The following is a 19895-nucleotide window of genomic DNA, read 5'->3' as shown; positions in this document are numbered from 1 at the left end:
AGATGCCCATGATAGAGTGAGGTGGAAAAGGATGATTCGCTGTGACGACCCCTGATGGGAAAAGAGAAGAAGATAGTATGCACGCAGTACAATGACGAGAATGAATCAAATGTTGGTTGCTTTACTTTAAAATAAAACGAAAAGGAAACAAAAGAAAAAACGTTTCCTAGTCCAAAACCTGGCAGGGAGAAGAAGAAAGTCTGGAACTTACAGTACAACTAACAGACAACTGTAAGTCTAGACAGGCCTGACTTGATATACGGCCGTAGAGGCTTACATGCCAGTTGCAGACTCAGATTCCTTCCTGTCCTTTCCCCTGTTAGTTATTTTTCTGTGCCTCCCCTCTCTGTCTGTCTCCCTCTCACAAGCACCATGATTAGCACTACCTGTTTATTCCCTCTGCTCACTCACCTCAATCTTATTTTATTGATTATGATATTTGATTATGTAGTGCTTAATATTTGAGAAGTGTTTTAAACTGTATTCTGGATTTTAAAGGGAGCCAATGGAGAGAAGCTAATATAGGAGAAATATTAGATATCTTGCTATCTATATCTTGATACCTTGATATCTTTTAAGGAGTTATTGGAACATCCTAGTAATAGTGAATTACCACAGTCCAGTCTGGAAGTAACAAATGCATGGACTAGTTTTTCAGGATCACTTTGGGACAGTAGGCACATAATTTAAATAATATTCCTCAGATGGAAGAAGGCAGTTCTAGATATGTCTTATGTATGATGTGAAGGAGATTTCCTGGTAAAAAATACAGTATTGTGTGAGGTCAATCCTATACCATCTAGGGTGACACCTTCCTGTAGGTGACTATGTTTAGGTGACTACCCCAGGGGTGTCAAACTCATTTTAGTTCAGGGGCCGCATACAGCCTAATTTGATGTTGAGTGGGTTGAACCATTAAAATAGCATAGCTCAGCATCATAGCTCATTATAGCTATAAACAACAATGAATTCATGTTTTCACCTTTGTTTTAGTGGAAAGAACCACAATTACATTTGGATATTTTTTTATTTAATGAACCATCCTTTTACAAAACTGATCACAGTGATTGTACAAAAGGCACAAAACACAAAAGTCACAGGTATTTAGATCTGGAAAATATCATAAGAAAATAAGAAACTTGCTCCCTGGTATAACGACGACACGCGCTGACGACACACAGTTATATGTTTCATCAAAACCAGATGAGATCAAACAGCTTAATAAAGTTGAGCAATGTGTAAAGGATATACGAGACTGGATGCTAATTAACTTCCTTCTGCTAAATCCTGATAAGACAGAAGTACTAGTTATAAGATCATCTGCAGCTAGAAGCAAGATTTTAGATCACGCCGTAACTCTAGATGGCCTTTCTGTTACATCTAGTGCAACAGTCAAAGACCTTGGTGTGATTCTAGATTCCAGTCTTTCATTTGAAGCTCATGTAGATAATGTCACCAGGACAGCTTTCTTTCACCTCAGAAATATTGCCAAGATAAGGAATATTTTGTCACTAAATGATGCAGAAAAATGAGTCCATGCTTTCATCACCTCTAGGTTGGACTACTGTAATGCCTTACTGTCTGGCTGTTCAACCAGGTGCATAAACAAGCTTCAATTAGTTCAGAATGCAGCAGCGAGAGTCCTCACTCGAACCAGAAGATACGATCACATCTCGCCTATCTTATCCACACTTCATTGGCTCCCCGTGAAATGTCGCATTGATTTTAAAATACTACTTTTGACATTTAAAGCATTAAATGGTCTTGCGCCACAGAGTCTAAGGAAATTGCTAGTGTCTTACGATCCACCACGCCTACTTCGATCAAAGGATGCTGGCTACCTGTCAGTGCCTCGTATCCTAAAAACTACAGCTGGAGGCAGAGCTTTTTCTTACAAAGCCCGAAAGTTATGGAATAGCCTTCCAAATAGCGTTCGGGACTCAGACACAGTCTCAGTGTTTAAGTCTAGGCTGAAAACTTATTTATTTCGTCAAGCATTTAAGTAAATAGATTTGGGAAGGACTCATGGACGTAGAGCATTATGGTGAACTGGTGTGTTTAGATGCTGTCTTCCCAACTCTCACTGATCACTCAGGTTTGTTGATGGTGAAGTGTTCGGTTGCTCTACATCCCAGTGAGCCCTCATCTCTGTGTTTCCTTCTGAACCCACCCTTTTAGTTAGGCTGTCATAATTAGTCCTGCCGGAGTCCCTGCTGCACTACACTAAATATACATTCACCTCAAACTTTATCTGACTCTGAATACAAATAACTGCAATCTCTCCTCTTCTCTCTCTTTCCCTCTCCCTCTCTCTTTTCCCTCTTCCTGTCTCTCTGTCGAGCTACACGTCATTCCACCCTTTGCCCTCTGGACCTGTCTGACTCGTCCTGACGCCCAACTTCTGGCTGGAGATCTCGTCGCCTGGATCCACCGTTTGCCCTATGGGATGCGTTTGGAGACTGGATTGGTCACAAGCTACTATGATGTCGGTCCTGGCCTCAGCGGATGTCGGAAGCTGTTTCTTGGAGGTCTCGACTCAACCCTCGATAGTCCAGGAATGGAACAAGTCTGCCTGCAATAACTAACTGGACTCCATATTAACTTAAAAGACATTAACTCCTAAACTGGACTGCCTGCTGCATACATAGCATGTAATCACCCATATGAGGATGGGTTCCCTGTTGAGTCTGGTTCCTCTCAAGGTTTCTTCCTGTTGCCTTCTCAGAGAGTTTTTCCTTGCCACTGTCGCCCTCGGCTTGCTCATCAGGGACAATCTGATTATTATGATTCTTACACATTCACTGTTCATGTACTGTTCTTTGGTTGTGTAAAGCTGCTTTGTGACAATGTCAATTGTAAAAAGCGCTCTACAAATAAAATTGAATTGAATTGAATTGAATTGAAAATACTGTAGTCTACACTACACTTTAGGATTAAATCAACTTATCAAGATATAGGAATTATTTTTACTCCATTTTCCACATAATAATTCTCAAAGCTTCAAAGCTTCAATTGACTCCCCACATCTTACAACCCTAAGTGGTGGCCATTTTAAATGTATACGAAAGAAAGTAATCACCAGGCCTGTAAAAACAAGATTTAGACATAACACACACAAAAAGGGAAGCGGCCCATTTTTCTTGGAAAACTCTACTTTCCTCCTTTTTGAGAAAGACATTTTGGCTAATGAGGGTGCGAAGGTGAGTACAAAAGTAAGTACCGGTAGATGTATCGTAGTAATCACTGAACATTAGCTGTGTCTCTGTCAGAATTGTTTTGTCTTTTTTCTTCTTCTTCTTTCAGCTGATCCATGTCTAAAACACCCTAGCAGACAATTTAGGAATAGTTTATTTTTTAGAAATGTTTTCACTTTCAGATTTATCCTGCGGGCTGGACTGAACCCCGGGCCGTACGTTTGACACCCCTGAAATATGATTAGACATCATGTGTCTGAGGTTTTTAGGACCAAGCCAAAATAACCACTGTCATGTCTTTTAAACATGCTTGAAGTTAGATTAATTGATTTGTGTTACAGTTCCCTCCTCCGACCAGCTGAGGCAGTGTCCCCGGGAGCCTTCTTGTATTTTAAATGTCCCACAGAGTCTTAAATAACGTCTCAAATTTCCAATCAAGTTGTTTTTCTTCTAGTCAGCTAGCATACATGAACCAGGCAGTACCAGGCGGGTAACACTTTAAATTCTTTTCATTTCAATTTTATTTGTATAGCGCCAAATCAAAACAGAAGTCATCTGAAAGCACTTCACAGTTTAAGGATTAAGAGCTTACAGAGTATAATTGTATAAAGAATTGGATGGAAAACTAAACAATTCTATTTGAGCAAGCTCAAATGCTATCAAAAGGTATCAGTAGAGCAGACTCTTCTATAGCAGCATAACTAAGAGATGGTCCAGAGTTACCTGAGCCATATCTAACTATAAGCTTAATAAAAAAGGTAAGTTTTAAGTCTAGTCTTCCTTCCAGTCAGGATTATTCAGGTGAATAATCCTGACTGGAAGGGGAAGCATTTAAGAATAAACTCAGGGTTGGGGCTAAAACCTAAAATACATGTTAACTCCAAGTTTTTGACTGTACTCCATAGGTAAAACACAATCAAATATTATGGATTGTTTTAAGCTACTGCCTGATTATTATGCCGACATTCTGTGCTCACTTAGAGTCCTGCACGGCTCCAGTTGTGCAAACCCATACCTGCAAAGCTCTGTACCGGACCTGTTATTGCAAAAGCTGTGATCCGATCCATACCATAGCCTAGTTCAACACACCTTTTTGTGGTTTTAATGCTATTGTGAACCAGGGCCAGCATGGGTACTAGAACTAGTGTGCAGCTCCACAGTCACATATTTTTATTACTTTTGTCTAGATAAGTAACTAGTTTTGAAATTAACTTATACCCTCTCAGATCATGTTGTTCGAGAGAGTTTTTTTCTCAGTTTTTACACTTGGATTCATACTCTCACTATTCCAAAAGACCGGAGCGCAACAGCTGCTCCATCACCATGGAGCCAGCTCCTTTGTTTACACCCGGGATCAGCTGATCTTACTGAGGACGGCCGGAGTAAAAGATCAACTTTGCCTGGGACTTTAAACATTTCTAAAGAGATCAGAAGGAGGACAGCGAGGGAATGTAGGGGAGGCAAAAAACAGCAAGGAGGAAATAAAGAAGAGCGATGCGCAGAGAGAAGGTGAGAAGATTTAAACCTCATCTCTCCTCTCTGATTATGGGCAATGTGAGATCACTGGACAATAAGATGGACGAACTGACAGCTCTGGTGAGGATGGAGAAAATCTTTGCAGAGTGTAGTTTGATGTGTTTCACAGAGACATGGCTGCATGATGGTATTCCAGACTCCAGCATTAATATAGACGGTTTCAGCACCGTGCGTTTGGACAGGAGGCGAGAGGAGAGCGGTAAGAGGAGTTCTCATTAACAACAGGTGGTGCCATCCTGGTCATGTAACTGTGAAAGAGCCTGATATTGAACTGTTGGCTGTGGGACTTCGTCCATATTATTTGCCCAGAGAGTTTTCACACACCATATTAACCACCGTTTACATTCCTCCATCCGCTAACGCTGCTGCTGCGTGTGACGTCATTCAGACGGTCACCTCCAGCCTGCAGACCAGACACCCTGATGCCTTCTTTATGATCTCTGGAGACTTTAATCACGCCACCCTCACTAAGACACTTCCTACCTTTACCCAGTTTGTGAGCTGTCCTACCAGGGTGGAGAGGACACTGGACATGTTGTATGCTAATGTTAAAGATGCCCTCCCCCCTCTGGGAAAGTCGCCTTTGGGAAAGGCAGCCTGTCACCATTAAAACAGTAAAGAGGTTGACAGAGGGGGCACACTTTTCCCTGCAGGGTTGCTTTGAAGAGACAGATTGGAAGACTCTCTGTGAACCTCACGGTGAGGACATTGATGCATCACTGACTACATCAATTTCTGTGTGGACACCCACGTACCCACAAAAACCATTTGCTGCTTCCCAAACAATAAGCCCTGGGTCACTCAGGACATCAAAGCCATCCTGAATGACAAAAAGAAAGCATTCAGATCAGGAGACAGGGAGGCAGCGAGGAGGGTCCAGAGACTGCTGTCTGTCAGGATCAGGGAGGGGAAGGAGGTTTACAGGAGAAAACTGGAACATAGCCTTCAACAGAACAACACCAGGGAGGTGTGGAGGGGCATGAGGACCATCACTGGCTACAAGTCCAGCAGCCAGGAGACTGTGAGCCATGGCTGAGCCATAGAGCCCACTTCAGTTCACTAACCGCTCCTTAGTCCCTCCCCCACACGGCTCAGCCACCATCCTAACAATCGCAGCTGAGCAGGTGAGAAGAGAGCTGCACAAGTTTCACCCACAAAAGCTGCAGGTCCTGATGGAGTCAGCCCAAGGTGCTGAAAGCCTGTGCTCCTCAGCTATGTGTTGTTCTCCAGCACATTTTCAATCTCAGCCTGCATCTGGAGAGAGTTCCTCTTGGGTGGAAAAAGTCGTGCCTGGTTCCTGTGAATAAGACGCCACGTCCCAGAGTCCTCAATGACTTCAGACCAGTGGCTCTGACATCACACATCATGAAGGCTTTCGAGAGGCTGATCCTGGAGTCCCTCCAACCTCTGGTCAAACCCTCACTTGACCCCTTCCAGTTTGCCTATCAACCCCATATTGGAGTGGATGACGCCATCATACATCTGCTCCATCGCACCTACACCCACCTGGATAAGCCTGGGGGCTTAGTGAGGATCATATTTTTTGATTTCTCCAGTGCATTTAACACCATCTGGCCTGCACTGCTGGGAGAGAAATTAAAAAACATGCAGGTTAACACTCCCCTGATTTCCTGGATCATGGACTACCTCACTGACCGTCCGCAGTACACACTGTGGTCTGTAGCACAGGTGGTGATGGACTTCAGGAAATCTGGGAGTCCTGTCATCCCTCTCTCCTGTCATCCCGCACCATGCTGCGGATGAGTCTGTGGTGGCCAGTGTCATCTTTTATGCTGTGGTCTGCTGAGGCCGCAACATGAAGGTGGCAGACACTAACAGACTAAACAAACTGATCAGGAGGGCTAGCTCTGTTCTGGGGGTGAAGCTGGACCCTCTACATGTTGTGGCTGAAAGGAGGATGCTGTCCAAACTCCTCTCAATCCTGGACCATCCCTCCCACCCACTGCACAGTGTGTTAGTTGCCCAGAGGAACATGTTCAGCCAAAGACCTATTAACATTAAATGCTCCACAGAGCGCCATAGGATATCCTTTCTACCTGTGACCATCAATCTGTACAATTCCTCCCCCCTCTGTTAGGTGTGGGGGAAGTGATAGCTGTGTATACTTGCTGTCAATCCACAATAAACTATAAATATTGATCCATTTTCATTCATCTATTTTACATATTTGACATATTCTGTATATATATATATATATTGAGTTTCTCTGTATTGATGTTATTGGTTATGTGTATTTATATTGGTGTGGATCTTTCCTGGTTGTTGTTCCCATTCTTTCTGTCTGTGTTGAGAACAACTGTATTGAGGCAAAACGATTTCCCTCTGGGATTAATAAAGTTTTTTGAATCTTGAATCTTGAAACATAAGCTGTGAAAGATTGTGTGTTTTGACATTGTCTGCCTTTTCTCATGTTGATCCCCTTCACGATGTTAAAACCCTCAGATTTTTATGCTGTGACTGATTGCTTCAGTCATTCACTTTTTAAACTAAAACAGGTTGTAAACTGTTTATATTAGTATTTTTACACATCAGGTAACACAATTCTTTTCAGAGATTGACATAGAGAGGGATAAAGAAACTCAGGCGGTTCATCCTTTTTAGGAACATGCTCAGGTCAATCTTTCTAAATCCATCCGCACCTCCACTTTCAGCAGCTGGTCTGAAAGAAGATTTCGCCCTTGGTGTGCGGTATGCCAGATAGATTTTGTAATGGGTTGAGCACAATAACATATGATCGCATCAATGAACAGCATTTATTTTAACATTGACAAGCCAATTTATACACATTTGTTGCTGGGAGAGTGTTTGGTTAGATTCGTTTATTTACATGTTAAACATATCCACCTGATTTTGTACATTTGATGATAGTTTACATTTTCTAATTCGCTCTGCTTTTGTTTGCTTTTCCTGACTCAGTGATTGAGAGGGAGCTGTAAATCTGAAAAATAAAATTGTATTTTTGATATGTTCTAAAGCACAAATAAACCAGACCAAACATCAAACACACAGACCAAAAACTGGATTCATGTAGCCTTAAAGTTTACAATGCAGATTTCTAAGAAAAAGAAAATGTATAATATCTGTCTGTGTCTGGTACAGTGCACTGAGGGTTTTTGATTTGACAGAAATTTAGATCATCACACAATCTGCAGTATCCTAGCGCTAATCACTGCTCCACTTGGCGGATCAATACAGCATTTTAACAGAGATTGTAATAGAGGGCGTTAACAAGGCGATGCTTTCACCACAACTTTGCGAGGGGTTCACAATTCCAACAATTGAAATTCTTCATATAGGTTATTCCTGCGCAGGGGGTTACATAATTGCTTTGAAATCATCTTTTCAAGAATTTTTAGAGATAAACGTCAGATTGGTTTTTGGTCTACAATTTACTAAACCCCTCAGTCTAGATTAGGCTTTTTGAATAGTGGTTTGATTACAGCAACCTTAAAATCCTGTGGTACATAGCCTATTGTAAAGATAGATTGATCTGAGCTAATATGGGTGTTCAACAAGATAGATTCCATCTTTTATTTCAGAGCCATGTAGAAATACAGAGGTGGGCAGAACTCCAGTACAAGTCGATTATCTTGTTGATAACAATGCAGCCTCACTATAATATTGTTGCCCTTCTGATCAAGAAGGCAGTGAATCAGAGGAGACTGGCGAGAAATCTGTAGCTTTATTTTAAAGGACTCATAGTTCCATATTTTCCCAGCAGAACACTACTTATGTTCCTTATGGTTCTGGCCTTGGAGCTACTTGTTTGTAGTAGTAATGATAATCCAGTGCTGAAAGTATGGCCTATAAACATGTATATGAAACCAGTTGTTGCCTTTTAAAGCTACAGTCTAGATTTTATCATTAAAGAATGTTTTTTTTATTTCTCACATACTTTATTACAAACAGGAGTGACATGTCATCATATAATTATATTTAGGTGAATGGCACATTCTGCCTGCTGTCTCTGTCATTTCCTTTTTTCTGTTCTTGACCTAAAAATAAGAATGTTTGGCATGTGTGTAACTTAAGAGGAAAAAGCAGAAAAAAGGTGCAGCAAACGATGAAATTAAATTCACACTAACTTACGTAGGACAAACCTTTCATGTGCTATGATTAATGACATTCCTATTTTAATTACATTTAATGAATTAATCTCATGCTCGTCCTGCAATTTCAATTTATTTCTAGGGTTATGAAGAACATGAATAATTGCTTTAGCTAACTTGTCATTTTCACACGCATTCACTGACAAGACATGAATTACTGTTTGTCCTCGATAGTCAAACAAATGTACAGCTATGTCAAATAAAACAGCTTTACTATTAATTGGCAAGACATGTTCCAACTAAAGTTTTAAAGAGGTAGTTTGGCTATAAACAAGTAAAATAACTAAAAACTGAACTAGATATACTGTGTGAGTGTGGGGAAGATTTCATTTTGTTGTGTGGCAATACAAAAGGTGAAAATCTAAAATGCTTATATTTCTTATGAATCCATGGAGTCCACTCAGGCATAGCCAGAAAAAGCTGTCACCCTGCAGGCTCAGCATTCACAGGGATAGAGTTCAGGGTCAATACAAGTCAGCCAGGTTGCCCCCAAAACAACATAATGACACAGTTCTCCCTCCCTCAGAAATAATCACATTTCCCAATACAGATACATACACAGATTGATTTGTAAAGATAGATTGATCTGAGCTAATATGGACGTTCTGTTTGAAGGTAAAACATCTTTGAACAGTCTAGTATGGATGGGGTCTAAGAGATATGTTGATGGTTTATATGAATTAATTATTGAAATAATCTCAGAAGCATCTATGGGGAAGAAGTTAAGTACAAATGAGGTCTGACAGATGAATCTATAGATGCTGTATATACAAGACTATCAATGCTGTTTGCAGAGAGGATCTCATCAAAATTATCTGAATGTGATTTTATTTGTAAAGAAATTGATGAAGTCATTGCTGCTAAAAGTTAAGGGGATACTAGACTTGACAGAGCTATGACTCTTTGTCAGCCATGGCTCTTGGTGAGGAATAATATGTGGTTCTAGCTTTACGGAGGGCTTTTTGAAAATGATATTATTAAACAGTCTTTCCAGGCTAGGCAAGATTCATCTAAATTAGTAGACGCCACCTCGTTTCAGCTTACGTGATGTCTGTTTTAAGCTATGGATTTGTGAATTGTACCATGGCGCTAACTTCCTCTGATTCACCTACCTTCCTTTTCAGAGGGGGAGCAGTATTGAGTATAATTTAGAGTGATGCTGCAGTATCAACAAGATAGATTCCATCTTTTATTTCAGAGCCATGTAGCAATACAGAGGTGGGCAGAACTCCAGTACAAGTCGATTATCTTGTTGATAACAATGCAGCCTCACTATAATATTGTTGCCCTTCTGATCAAGAAGGCAGTGAATCAGAGGAGACTGGCGAGAAATCTGTAGCTTTATTTTAAAGGACTCATAGTTCCATATTTTCCCAGCAGAACACTACTTATGTTCCTTATGGTTCTGGCCTTGGAGCTACTTTTTTGTAGTAGTAATGATAATCCAGTTTTTAAATGATAGCCTATAAACATGTATATGAAACCTGTTTTTGCCTTTTAAAGCTACAGTTGAGATTTTATCATTTCGTTTTTTTTCTCACATACTTCAGTGACATATTTGGACAGTACAGTGCATGGTGACACCATATAATTATATTTAGGTGAATGGCACATTCTGCCTGCTGTCTCTGTCATTTCCTTTTTTCTGTTCTTGACCTAAAAAAAAGAATGTTTGGCATGTCTGTGACTTAAGAGGAAAAAGCAGAAAAAAGGTGCAGCAAACGATGAAATTAAATTCACACTAACTTATGTAGGACAAACCTCTCATGTGCTATGATTAATGACATTCCTATTTTAATTACATTTAATGAATTAATCTCATGCTCGTCCTGCAATTTCAATTTATTTCTAGGGTTATGAAGAACATGAATAATTGCTTTAGCTAACTTGTCATTTTCACACGCATTCACTGACAAGACATGAATTACTGTTTGTCCTCGATAGTCGAACAAATGTACAGCTATGTCAAATGAAACAGCTTTACTATTAATTGGCAAGACATGTTCCAACTAAAGTTTTAAAGAGGTAGTTTGGCTATGAACAAGTAAAATAACTAAAAACATGTTGATGGTTTATATGAATTAATTATTGAAATAATCTCAGAAGCATCTATGGGGAAGAAGCTAAGTATAAATGAGGTCTGACCGATGAATCTATAGATGCTGTATATACAAGAGTATCAATGCTGTTTGCAGAGAGGATCTCATCAAAATTATCTGAATATGATTTTATTTGTAAAGAAATTGATGAAGTCATTGCTGCTAAAAGTTAAGGGGATACTAGACTTGACAGAGCTATGACTCTTTGTCAGCCATGGCTCTTTGTGAGGAATAATATGTGGTTCTAGCTTTACAGAGGGCTTTTTGAAAATGATATTATTAAACAGTCTTTCCAGGCTAGGCAAGATTCATCTAAATTAGTGGAACGCCACCTCCTCTCTAGCTTACGTGATGTCTGTTTTAATTCAATTCAATTTTATATGTATAGCGCTTTTTACCATTTTTACAATTGACATTGTCGCAAAGCAGTTTTACACAAGCAAAGAAACTATGGAAGTTTATATGAACTGTGAATGTGTATGAATCAGATTGTCCCTGATGAGCTGAGGGCAACGGTGGCAAGAAAAAACTCTCCGAGAAGGCAACAGGAAGAAACCTTGAGAGGAATCAGACTCAACAGGGAACCCATCCTCATATGGGTGATTACATGCTATGTGTTAAGCAGCAGGCAGTCCAGTAAAACAGTTAATGTCTTTAAGTTAATATGGAGTACAGTTAGTTATTGGAGGCTCTGGTAGACTTGTTCCAGTGCTTGACTATCGAGCGTTGAGTCAAGACCTCAGAGAAACAGCTGCCGACGTCTGCCGAGGCCAGGAATGTCTTCATGGTAGAGTGGAACCAACTCCAGTCACCACACACATCCCATAGGGGCCATACGGGGCATCCAAGCGACGAGATCTCCGACCAGAAGTTGGGCATCAGCATGAGTCAGACAGGTCTAGAGGGCAAAGGGTGGAACGACGTGTAGCTCGACAGAGAGACAGGGAGAGGGAAAGAGCGAGAGGGAGAGGGAAAGAGAGAGAAGAGGAGAGATAACAGTTAGTTATGATCACAGTCAGATAATGTATGAGGTGAATGTATATTTAGTGTAGAGTGCAGCAGGGACTCCGACAGACTAAATATGGTCATTTCACACCTACAGGATTTAGTTTGATTAAATCGCACTCAAGTTCGTTTTTCCCTCTTAGTGCGATTCGTTTTACCCGGTGTGAACACGGTAGTCGCACTCGAGTGTGCACCAAAACAACAGCACCGAGACCCCCAAAACGAGGTGGTCTCGATCCGCATCATCTAGCGAACTCTGGTGTGGTCCTCCTGGTGAGAACGTGTACCGAACCAAAACGGGACCAAACGCTATGAATCGCATGATTTGAGGACTTTGGGTAGTGTGTAGAGTTTAATCTTTTTTGTTTGTTCACCAAAAACATGCTGTCTGATTAATGGAGGACAAATGTGAAGACGTGAGGAGGTGAAGTGTCTCACAGACACCAGGTCTAAAGACTCTAATGACCAATCTGCGTTAACATTCATAGTGAACTCATCTCCCTACTGTCACACAAACGTACAGTAGTCCACAACACTTTATCTTCTTCCTCTATTTACTTTTTATTTCCCGCGGCAGAAACAATGTGACCAATAAGCGGAGAGGTCGTTCTCATGTAGTTTGAAGTGACGTGTTTTGGTTCGTTTGGATTTTTACTCTGTGTGAAATGAACCGAATCGAGGAGAAACTGCTACAATGTTACAAAGTCATCAACTGATTTGGACCAAAGCAAGAAAATTAAGGTGGGAAAGCGACCTATGACAGCCCAACTTAATGGGTGAGCCAGAAGGAAACACAGACATGAGGGCTCCCTGGGATGTAGAGCAACCAATCACTTAACCGTCAACAAACCTGATCAGTGAGAGTGGGGAAGACAGCATCTAAACATACTAGTTCACCATAATGCTCTACGTCCATGAGTCTTACCCTAAGACAAATCTACTATGACTAAATAGGTTTTTAGCCTCGACTTAAACACTGAAACTGTGTCTGAGTCCCGAACGCTATTTGGAAGCCTATTCCACAACTTTGGGGCTTTGTACGAAAAAGCTCTGCCCCCAGCTGTAGTTTTCATGATACGAGGTACTGACAAGCCGCCTGCATCCTTTGACTGAAGTAGGCGTAGCAGATCATAAGGCACTAGCAGTTCACTTAGATACTACATTTAATGCTTTATATGTCAAAAGTTGTATTCTTAAACCAATGCAAAATTTCACAGGGAGCCATTATTACATTGTAAGAGGACATTGAGCCATAATTAATGGTTAAAGAAATTATGGATAAAATGGAAAAAATATAATTTTGTTGGGTTGCTTAGGGAGGGGTGGTACTGTGGTGTACAGGTTAGCACTGTAAACTCACAGCTAGAAACAGCTGGATTTTAATTGCCCATAGGTGTGAATGGTTGTCTATCTCAATATGTCAGTCCTGTATTAGATCTGGTGACCTTGCCTCTTGGTTGGATGTATGGATGTTTAGGGGTAGTAGTGCAGTGGTTAGAGCCCCTCACAGCAAGAAGGTGGAGTTCGCATGTTGTCTCGCCTCATCTAGCTTTTCTAATTACCTAAAGGGTTTTCACCTGCGCCTTGACAACTCCTTTGTAAGCATCACCTCGGTTCTGTTGTTTAATTTGACGTGCAACATTACAATATTATTTTGTGCTTAGTGCATTGATTTACACTGTACTTCTCCAGGTCGCCCCAACTGGATAACCCTCAGCCTTATTAACAGCGTCTGGCAAGTTCATCTTAAAAAAGATTTTTAAGTTTATTTATGTTTATTTATGCAGAGCCAATGTTAAATCAACTTAATTCACCACAAAGAATGAGTTATTTAATTGTATTAAACTTAAAATGTGTCATATTTGTACCTCTTCAGTTTAGGCCAGTTAAAATCAAATATCAGTTTTTATATTGCTTAATTGCGTAAGATTTAACAGTTAACACTCATTTCATTCTGTTAGTGAGGGAGTATAATTGTATAAAAAATGATATAGAAAATCCAACAATACCATCTGAGCAGCACTAGGCGACAGTGGAGAGGAAAAACTCCCTTTAGAGGAAGAAAACTCCAGCAGAACCAGGCTCCAATCAGTGGGTAAAGATAATTAGGCTGGGAGGACGAAATAGGAAGTTGTCCAAATAAGGGCATGGGGGGAAGACAGGCAGCAAGGAGGCTGGAATCGTGACAACCATTTTAACAAATTAGAGAACGTCATTTGCTTCTGCTTCATTACTAGTTTTAATAGCTTCTTATTTATTGGATTTTCATAATAACAAATACCCAAGGATTCAAACCCATGTCCTCGATGTGAGGCAACAGTGCACTATATCACTATACCACTGTGCTGCTGTGAATTTGATTTCAAAATGTCAGTAATGTAATGAACGGTGTTTTTAAAACTATTTTGTTTATTCATGTAAAATAAATCATCCAGTTAATGTGCGTCTGACAAATCTCTGACGTGTTACCCATTGAAATCTTTCTTAGAGATCAGCATTCATGAGCACTTGTTGCACAATTTCATTGCAAGTTTCATATTAGAAGGTGTGAATTTGGGTCTAAACCATGTATTACAATGGTTTCATGCAGGACTTAAATCCATAGTTTGAAATAGTCCATAATAATAAACTAAATGATTAGTTATGAAATGAACAATAATAATGAATTATATAATGATTTGTGCAACATTTCAGACAGAGAATTGCTGTTGAAAGAGGAAAGTCAAGAAAGGGAAGTTATACAGAGATATTGAGGGTCAGAAGCAATTACTCAAACAATAGAAAAGACAAACCGAGAAGAAATATGGAAAAGGAGATTGAAAAATCAGCCCGTTGGTATGTGCACTCCTTCGTGGGTAGAATAAAATGTTCATTAGTCCGACATTATGGGTTAAAGAACAGGCCAGAGTAGGTGATTAGCAGGGTTATTGTTGGTTTGTCATTAGAAAAGAGAGAAATACTGACTTTATTAAAATGATGAAGACATCCGCTTGAACTGGGTGTAACAAATATCTACAAAAGTCAACAGTGATACATACTATTCAGGTATTTGTCACGCTTATGTCTCGCGCGTAGCAGGTTGCCCCAGAAAAGGAATACCTTTTCTTCATATTTCACAGGTATGCAGAAAATGACCAGCAAGAATCTGTTGGTTCTTTGAACTGTCAGATTAAACTTCATTGGTGGTGTGTGGACACTTCCTTTTACTTGTTCATCGGGGCACTATTTGTGTAACCACACCTTATGATTGGATCATCATCATTTGTGGGACAGGGTTCTATTCTATCAGATGTCAACAGAGAGATTCAGGTCAGATCCAAAAAGACATTACTGAAAGCTGAATCATAAAGTTACTTAATAAATCCTGTCCAGTCAGCAGCACAAATCTTTCCAGACATGTACAGAACATCCTGGAATCCGATATTATTAAAGTGGGTCTTATAGAAATCACTGGATTGAGGCTCATTGGCAGCTTTGGTCTTGGTACATGGAAAATGTTTAGTGAGTCCCTAAAGGTCATTTATAACAGTACTGGTGAAAAATGGAATTTCCTTCTAGTTATCAAAACATGTTTATTTGGTTTTGTTTTTTTATATTTGTTATTGTATGTCTGTCTTTTCCAAGAGTGCCAGTGAAGCAGCTAGTTTCCCGATGGACAACAGGAAACACTCAATAACAAGCAGAATAAACAAAAGGAAACAGAACACAATGAGAAACGTGGTCGCTTTGAATTTGTCTTTTATTCTGATTCATTTATTCATGCATGTATACAAATCAGTAGAGATTGAGGTTAGATTTAAAATATATAAGCACTTAGTGCAACATACAATACGTGCATCATAATGTGGAGGAAATACAGCGATGCAAGGGCTACGTATGAAGCAACTAGAGAACAGATCAAAACCATATAATAGGATCACTACCAATGACAACGTTTATGCAGCAATCCTATTAATAAGTAAGACAAGGCAGGTCGAATCATGGCTGAGAACAGAACGAAGACATGTTCAGTACGTTTCCATCATTCAGATAGTCGGGGAAAATTGGGTTTTCAAATTGATTTGACAAATCTTGAAGCAGAGCCATTGCTAAGTTTTTTTTTTTGTAACATAACCATAAAGAATCATGAGAAGTAGGAAAGGCCTATGAGGGCTTGGAAAATGGTCATGTGCAACACTTTAGGGATAGTTACAGCAGTTGCAGCTCGATTTGTAGATCAAACCTTTTTGGCAGTCTTGGACGACGGTCCTGCCGTTGCTACACATGTAAAAACTATTGGGGTTATTTGTGTTGACGTAATTCCCATCCACCTTTCCAATGCAGAAAGTTCCCGTGGCACTGGGCCAGTCACAGACTCCGGAGATTGCGCTGAAGACCAGAGATGCTGGGCAGGTCAGGATGAAGGTGTTCCCATTGGAACACTGGTAGAAACGCTGTGGGTCAGGTGGGTAGGCGTAAAGCCCATTGCCCTTTCCATTACAGAAATTTCCACTGGATGCACCAGATTGGTAACCAGATGCACCAGATTGGTAACCAGGTTTGTTTTCCTGGTCACAAGAAACTGAAACATGGAAAATGTTTGTTTTTCAGTGGGTTTATTTAACGTTTGTCTAAATAGTTTCTTCTTGTAATAATGTTAATTGTGATGAAGTAATGCATGTTATAAAGTTACCCAGGCTGGCGATGATCAAACAGAGACCTTCAAAGAGAAAGACTTGGTCAGTGATGGTTTGAAAAGACATGACAATGAACACTAAGAAATTACATGCTGGAGTTAAATGGAATATTTATTTCACGTTAATTGTACATGTTAGAAATTAAGCAACAGCATTGTTTCTATGCACAGAAATGTCCCCAGCATTCTTGTCAAACTCTAGACCTGTCCGTGTTAGTTAATTACTTCTTTTTAAGCAAGGCACTGTTTGCCCAGAAACCCTTTCTACTATCTGTAGTGTGATAGAGGGAGCATTGTGCTCATTGCCACAGGTTGAATAAACTTAAATTGATCTCATTAAAGGGGAATAGGAGACTTTCGAGTTTAGCGAACCCCTTAATGAAGCATGTACTTGATCAGTTTTCCTTACCTGCAGTCAGAATCAGCCTGCACATGTTGTTACTCTGTGGATAAAAGCGAAAATGTGATTTTCACACTATGAACACCCAAAGGACAGTCTGACCGTTATCAGGAATAAAATAATCAATTGAACGGACTAAGATCTCAATATGCTTGTGTAACAATCATCATAACATTCAAGGTCACAATAATCATACAATCAATCAATACATGGGATACAAAGCAATTAAAAAAGAGAAAAAGAAAAGCTTTGGCAGTACCTGTTGGTTCAGTGTCTCCTAAAACATATGATGAAAACGCGTTAGAGAGTTGGAGCAGGTACAGCAGTACACACAGAAGCAACTCTTACTGTGATGGTGCGATTCAGAAATAAAAGATACTTACAAAGATAAAGGTGAAAGAAGCAGATGCTGTCTGTCAGCTGTGACTGGTGAATGACTGACAGATGTCTGTCTGTTATATAGGTGCAGCTCAAAGGGTGTAGCAGTGGGTTGGGATCATTTTGGAATGTCCACAGCAATTAGGCGCTACTAGGAACAAGGAAGTGACCTTATTCCAGGCCCCATTTGGCTTGAAATCAAATTTTATTCGTTATGATGTGAAATTCTTTCACTTTTACAGGGTGTTGTTAATAGGTCAGTTTCCACCCGAGTGTTTTCATGAAACGTTCTGTTTAAAGTATGGCAGTGTAAACATCCTAAATGAAAAGTAAATGGACCAAAACCAGGAAGAGATTGTATGGCTCCTCAAATGAAAACATGAGAGAAACATTTATCACTGCAATGCCCATCATTTGTGGGTCAGGATATTGTATTCAATTCAATTCAATTCAATTCAATTCAATTTTATTTGTAGAGCGCTTTTTACAATTGACATTGTCACAAAGCAGCTTTACACAACCAAAGAGCAGTACATGAACAGTGTATGTGTATGAGTCATAAAACTGTATCTGATGTGAACAGGGAGAGACAGCTTGGAGTCTGATCCAAAAAGAAATGAAACGGCATATCATAAAGTTAGTTTAGGGTCTTGTTCATCCACATACAAGTGTTGAGAATTTCGATGATTTCGGACACAGCTTTGCTGTGGTAGAATTCAGGCCATTTCCTTTTCTTTTTCCTTTTTCATCTGGGCACTATTTGTGTAACCACACCTTATGATTGGATCATCATCATTTGTGGGACAGGGTTCAAATCTAATCCTTTTACCTTTTCATGCATATACAAGCGTTGAGAATTAACAAGGAATTAAAAAAAGTACTAAGCACTGTGTGCGCGTCTCCAAACAAAAACATACAAATACAAATACAAAAGGCTAAAGTAGTACATGTTTTAAAAATATAAAAATTTAAGCAGTTCTCCATGAAATTCAATGGCTATAATGATAAGAAATAAATCAAGTCTTGATTAAGTGAATTGCTCAGAGCAGCTCCAAACCAGAGATAGAGGTGGAGCAGCCAATGTTTGCCCATGAGTGTAAAAACATTAGTGCAAATTTTAGTTTTTATTTCACTTGGCAATTTTCTTAAAACATAAAAACGTTAACAGTAGTCACAAGTTTTGATGTGGGTCTGAATTGTGGTCAGGTATGAGTCAGGTGCTTTAATTAATTCTTGGGTGTGAGGGTAGAAGATGCCCATGATAGAGTGAGGTGGAAAAGGATGATTCGCTGTGACGACCCCTGATGGGAAAAGAGAAGAAGACAGTATGCACGCAGTACAATGACAAGAATGAATCGAATGTTGGTTGCTTTACTTTAAAATAAAACCAAAAGAAAACAAAAGAAAAAACTTTTCCTACTCCAAAACCTGGCAGGAAGAAGAAGAAAGTCTGGAACTTACAGTACAACTAACAGACAACTGTAAGTCTAGACAGGCCTGACTTGATATACGGCCGTAGAGGCTTACATGCCAGTTGCAGACTCAGATTCCTTCCTGTCCTTTCCCCTGTTAGTTATTTTTCTGTGCCTCCCCTCTCTGTCTGTCTCCCTCTCACAAGCACCATGATTAGCACTACCTGTTTATTCCCTCTGCTCACTCACCTCAATCTTATTTTATTGATTATGATATTTGATTATGTAGTGCTTAATATTTGAGAAGTGTTTTAAACTGTATTCTGGATTTTAAAGGGAGCCAATGGAGAGAAGCTAATATAGGAGAAATATGAGATATCTTGCTATCTATATCTTGATACCTTGATATCTTTTAAGGAGTTATTGGAACATCCTAGTAATAGTGAATTACCACAGTCTGGAAGTAACAAATGCATGGACTAGTTTTTCAGCATCACTTTGGGACAGGATGCACATAATTTAAATAATATTCCTCAGATGGAAGAAGGCAGTTCTAGATATGTCTTGTGTATGATGTGAAGGAGATTTCCTGGTAAAAAATACAGTATTGTTTGAGGTCAATCCTATACCATCTAGGGTGACACCTTCCTGTAGGTGACTATGTTTAAGTGACTACCCCAGGGGTGTCAAACTCATTTTAGTTCAGGGGCCGCATACAGCCTAATTTGATGTCGAGTGGGTTGAACCATTAAAATGAAAGCATAGCTCAGCATCATAGCTCATTATACCTATAAACAACAATGAATTCATGTTTTCACCTTTGTTTTAGTGGAAAGAACCACAATTACATTTGGATATTTTTTTATTTAATGAACCATCCTTTTACAAAACTGATCACAGTGATTGTACAAAAGGCACAAAACACAAAAGTCACAGGTATTTAGATCTGGAAAATATCATAAGAAAATAAGAAACTTGCTCCCTGGTTTAACGACGACACGCGCTGACGACACACAGTTATATGTTTCATCAAAACCAGATGAGATCAAACAGCTTAATAAAGTTG

The 19895-nt window shown here is 39.7% G+C and overlaps 1 protein-coding gene across 1 annotated transcript; it reads right to left on the bottom strand.

Annotated features, from left to right (window-relative positions):
* Positions 1 to 16057: 16057 nt before the first annotated feature.
* On the bottom strand, positions 16058 to 17460 carry LOC113160592 (chondroitin proteoglycan 2-like). Its single transcript, XM_026357917.1, has 5 exons — positions 17423 to 17460; positions 17299 to 17316; positions 17049 to 17082; positions 16637 to 16663; positions 16058 to 16525 (listed from the first exon to the last, which is right to left on the bottom strand). Exons 3-5 carry the CDS (start codon positions 17071 to 17073, stop codon positions 16143 to 16145), a joined length of 435 nt encoding a protein of 144 aa, XP_026213702.1. The 5' UTR covers positions 17074 to 17082; positions 17299 to 17316; positions 17423 to 17460; the 3' UTR covers positions 16058 to 16142.
* Positions 17461 to 19895: the final 2435 nt, after the last annotated feature.

This window comes from Anabas testudineus, chromosome 10 (genome assembly GCF_900324465.2).
Source record: "Anabas testudineus chromosome 10, fAnaTes1.2, whole genome shotgun sequence".
Taxonomy (NCBI): domain Eukaryota; kingdom Metazoa; phylum Chordata; class Actinopteri; order Anabantiformes; family Anabantidae; genus Anabas; species Anabas testudineus.
This window is presented reverse-complemented; position numbering and strand designations above follow the sequence as displayed.

What these genes read in the sequence shown, in the direction of transcription:
- LOC113160592 (XM_026357917.1), bottom strand. Translation starts at nt 17,073, where the DNA reads ATGTGCAGGCTGATTCTGACTGCAG. An exon ending in CAGGCTGATTCTGACTGCAG is followed by an intron (nt 16,664 to 17,048) that starts GTAAGGAAAACT and finishes TTCTCTTTGAAG; the next exon opens with GTCTCTGTTTGATCATCGCC. An exon ending in TTTGATCATCGCCAGCCTGG is followed by an intron (nt 16,526 to 16,636) that starts GTAACTTTATAA and finishes TCCATGTTTCAG; the next exon opens with TTTCTTGTGACCAGGAAAAC.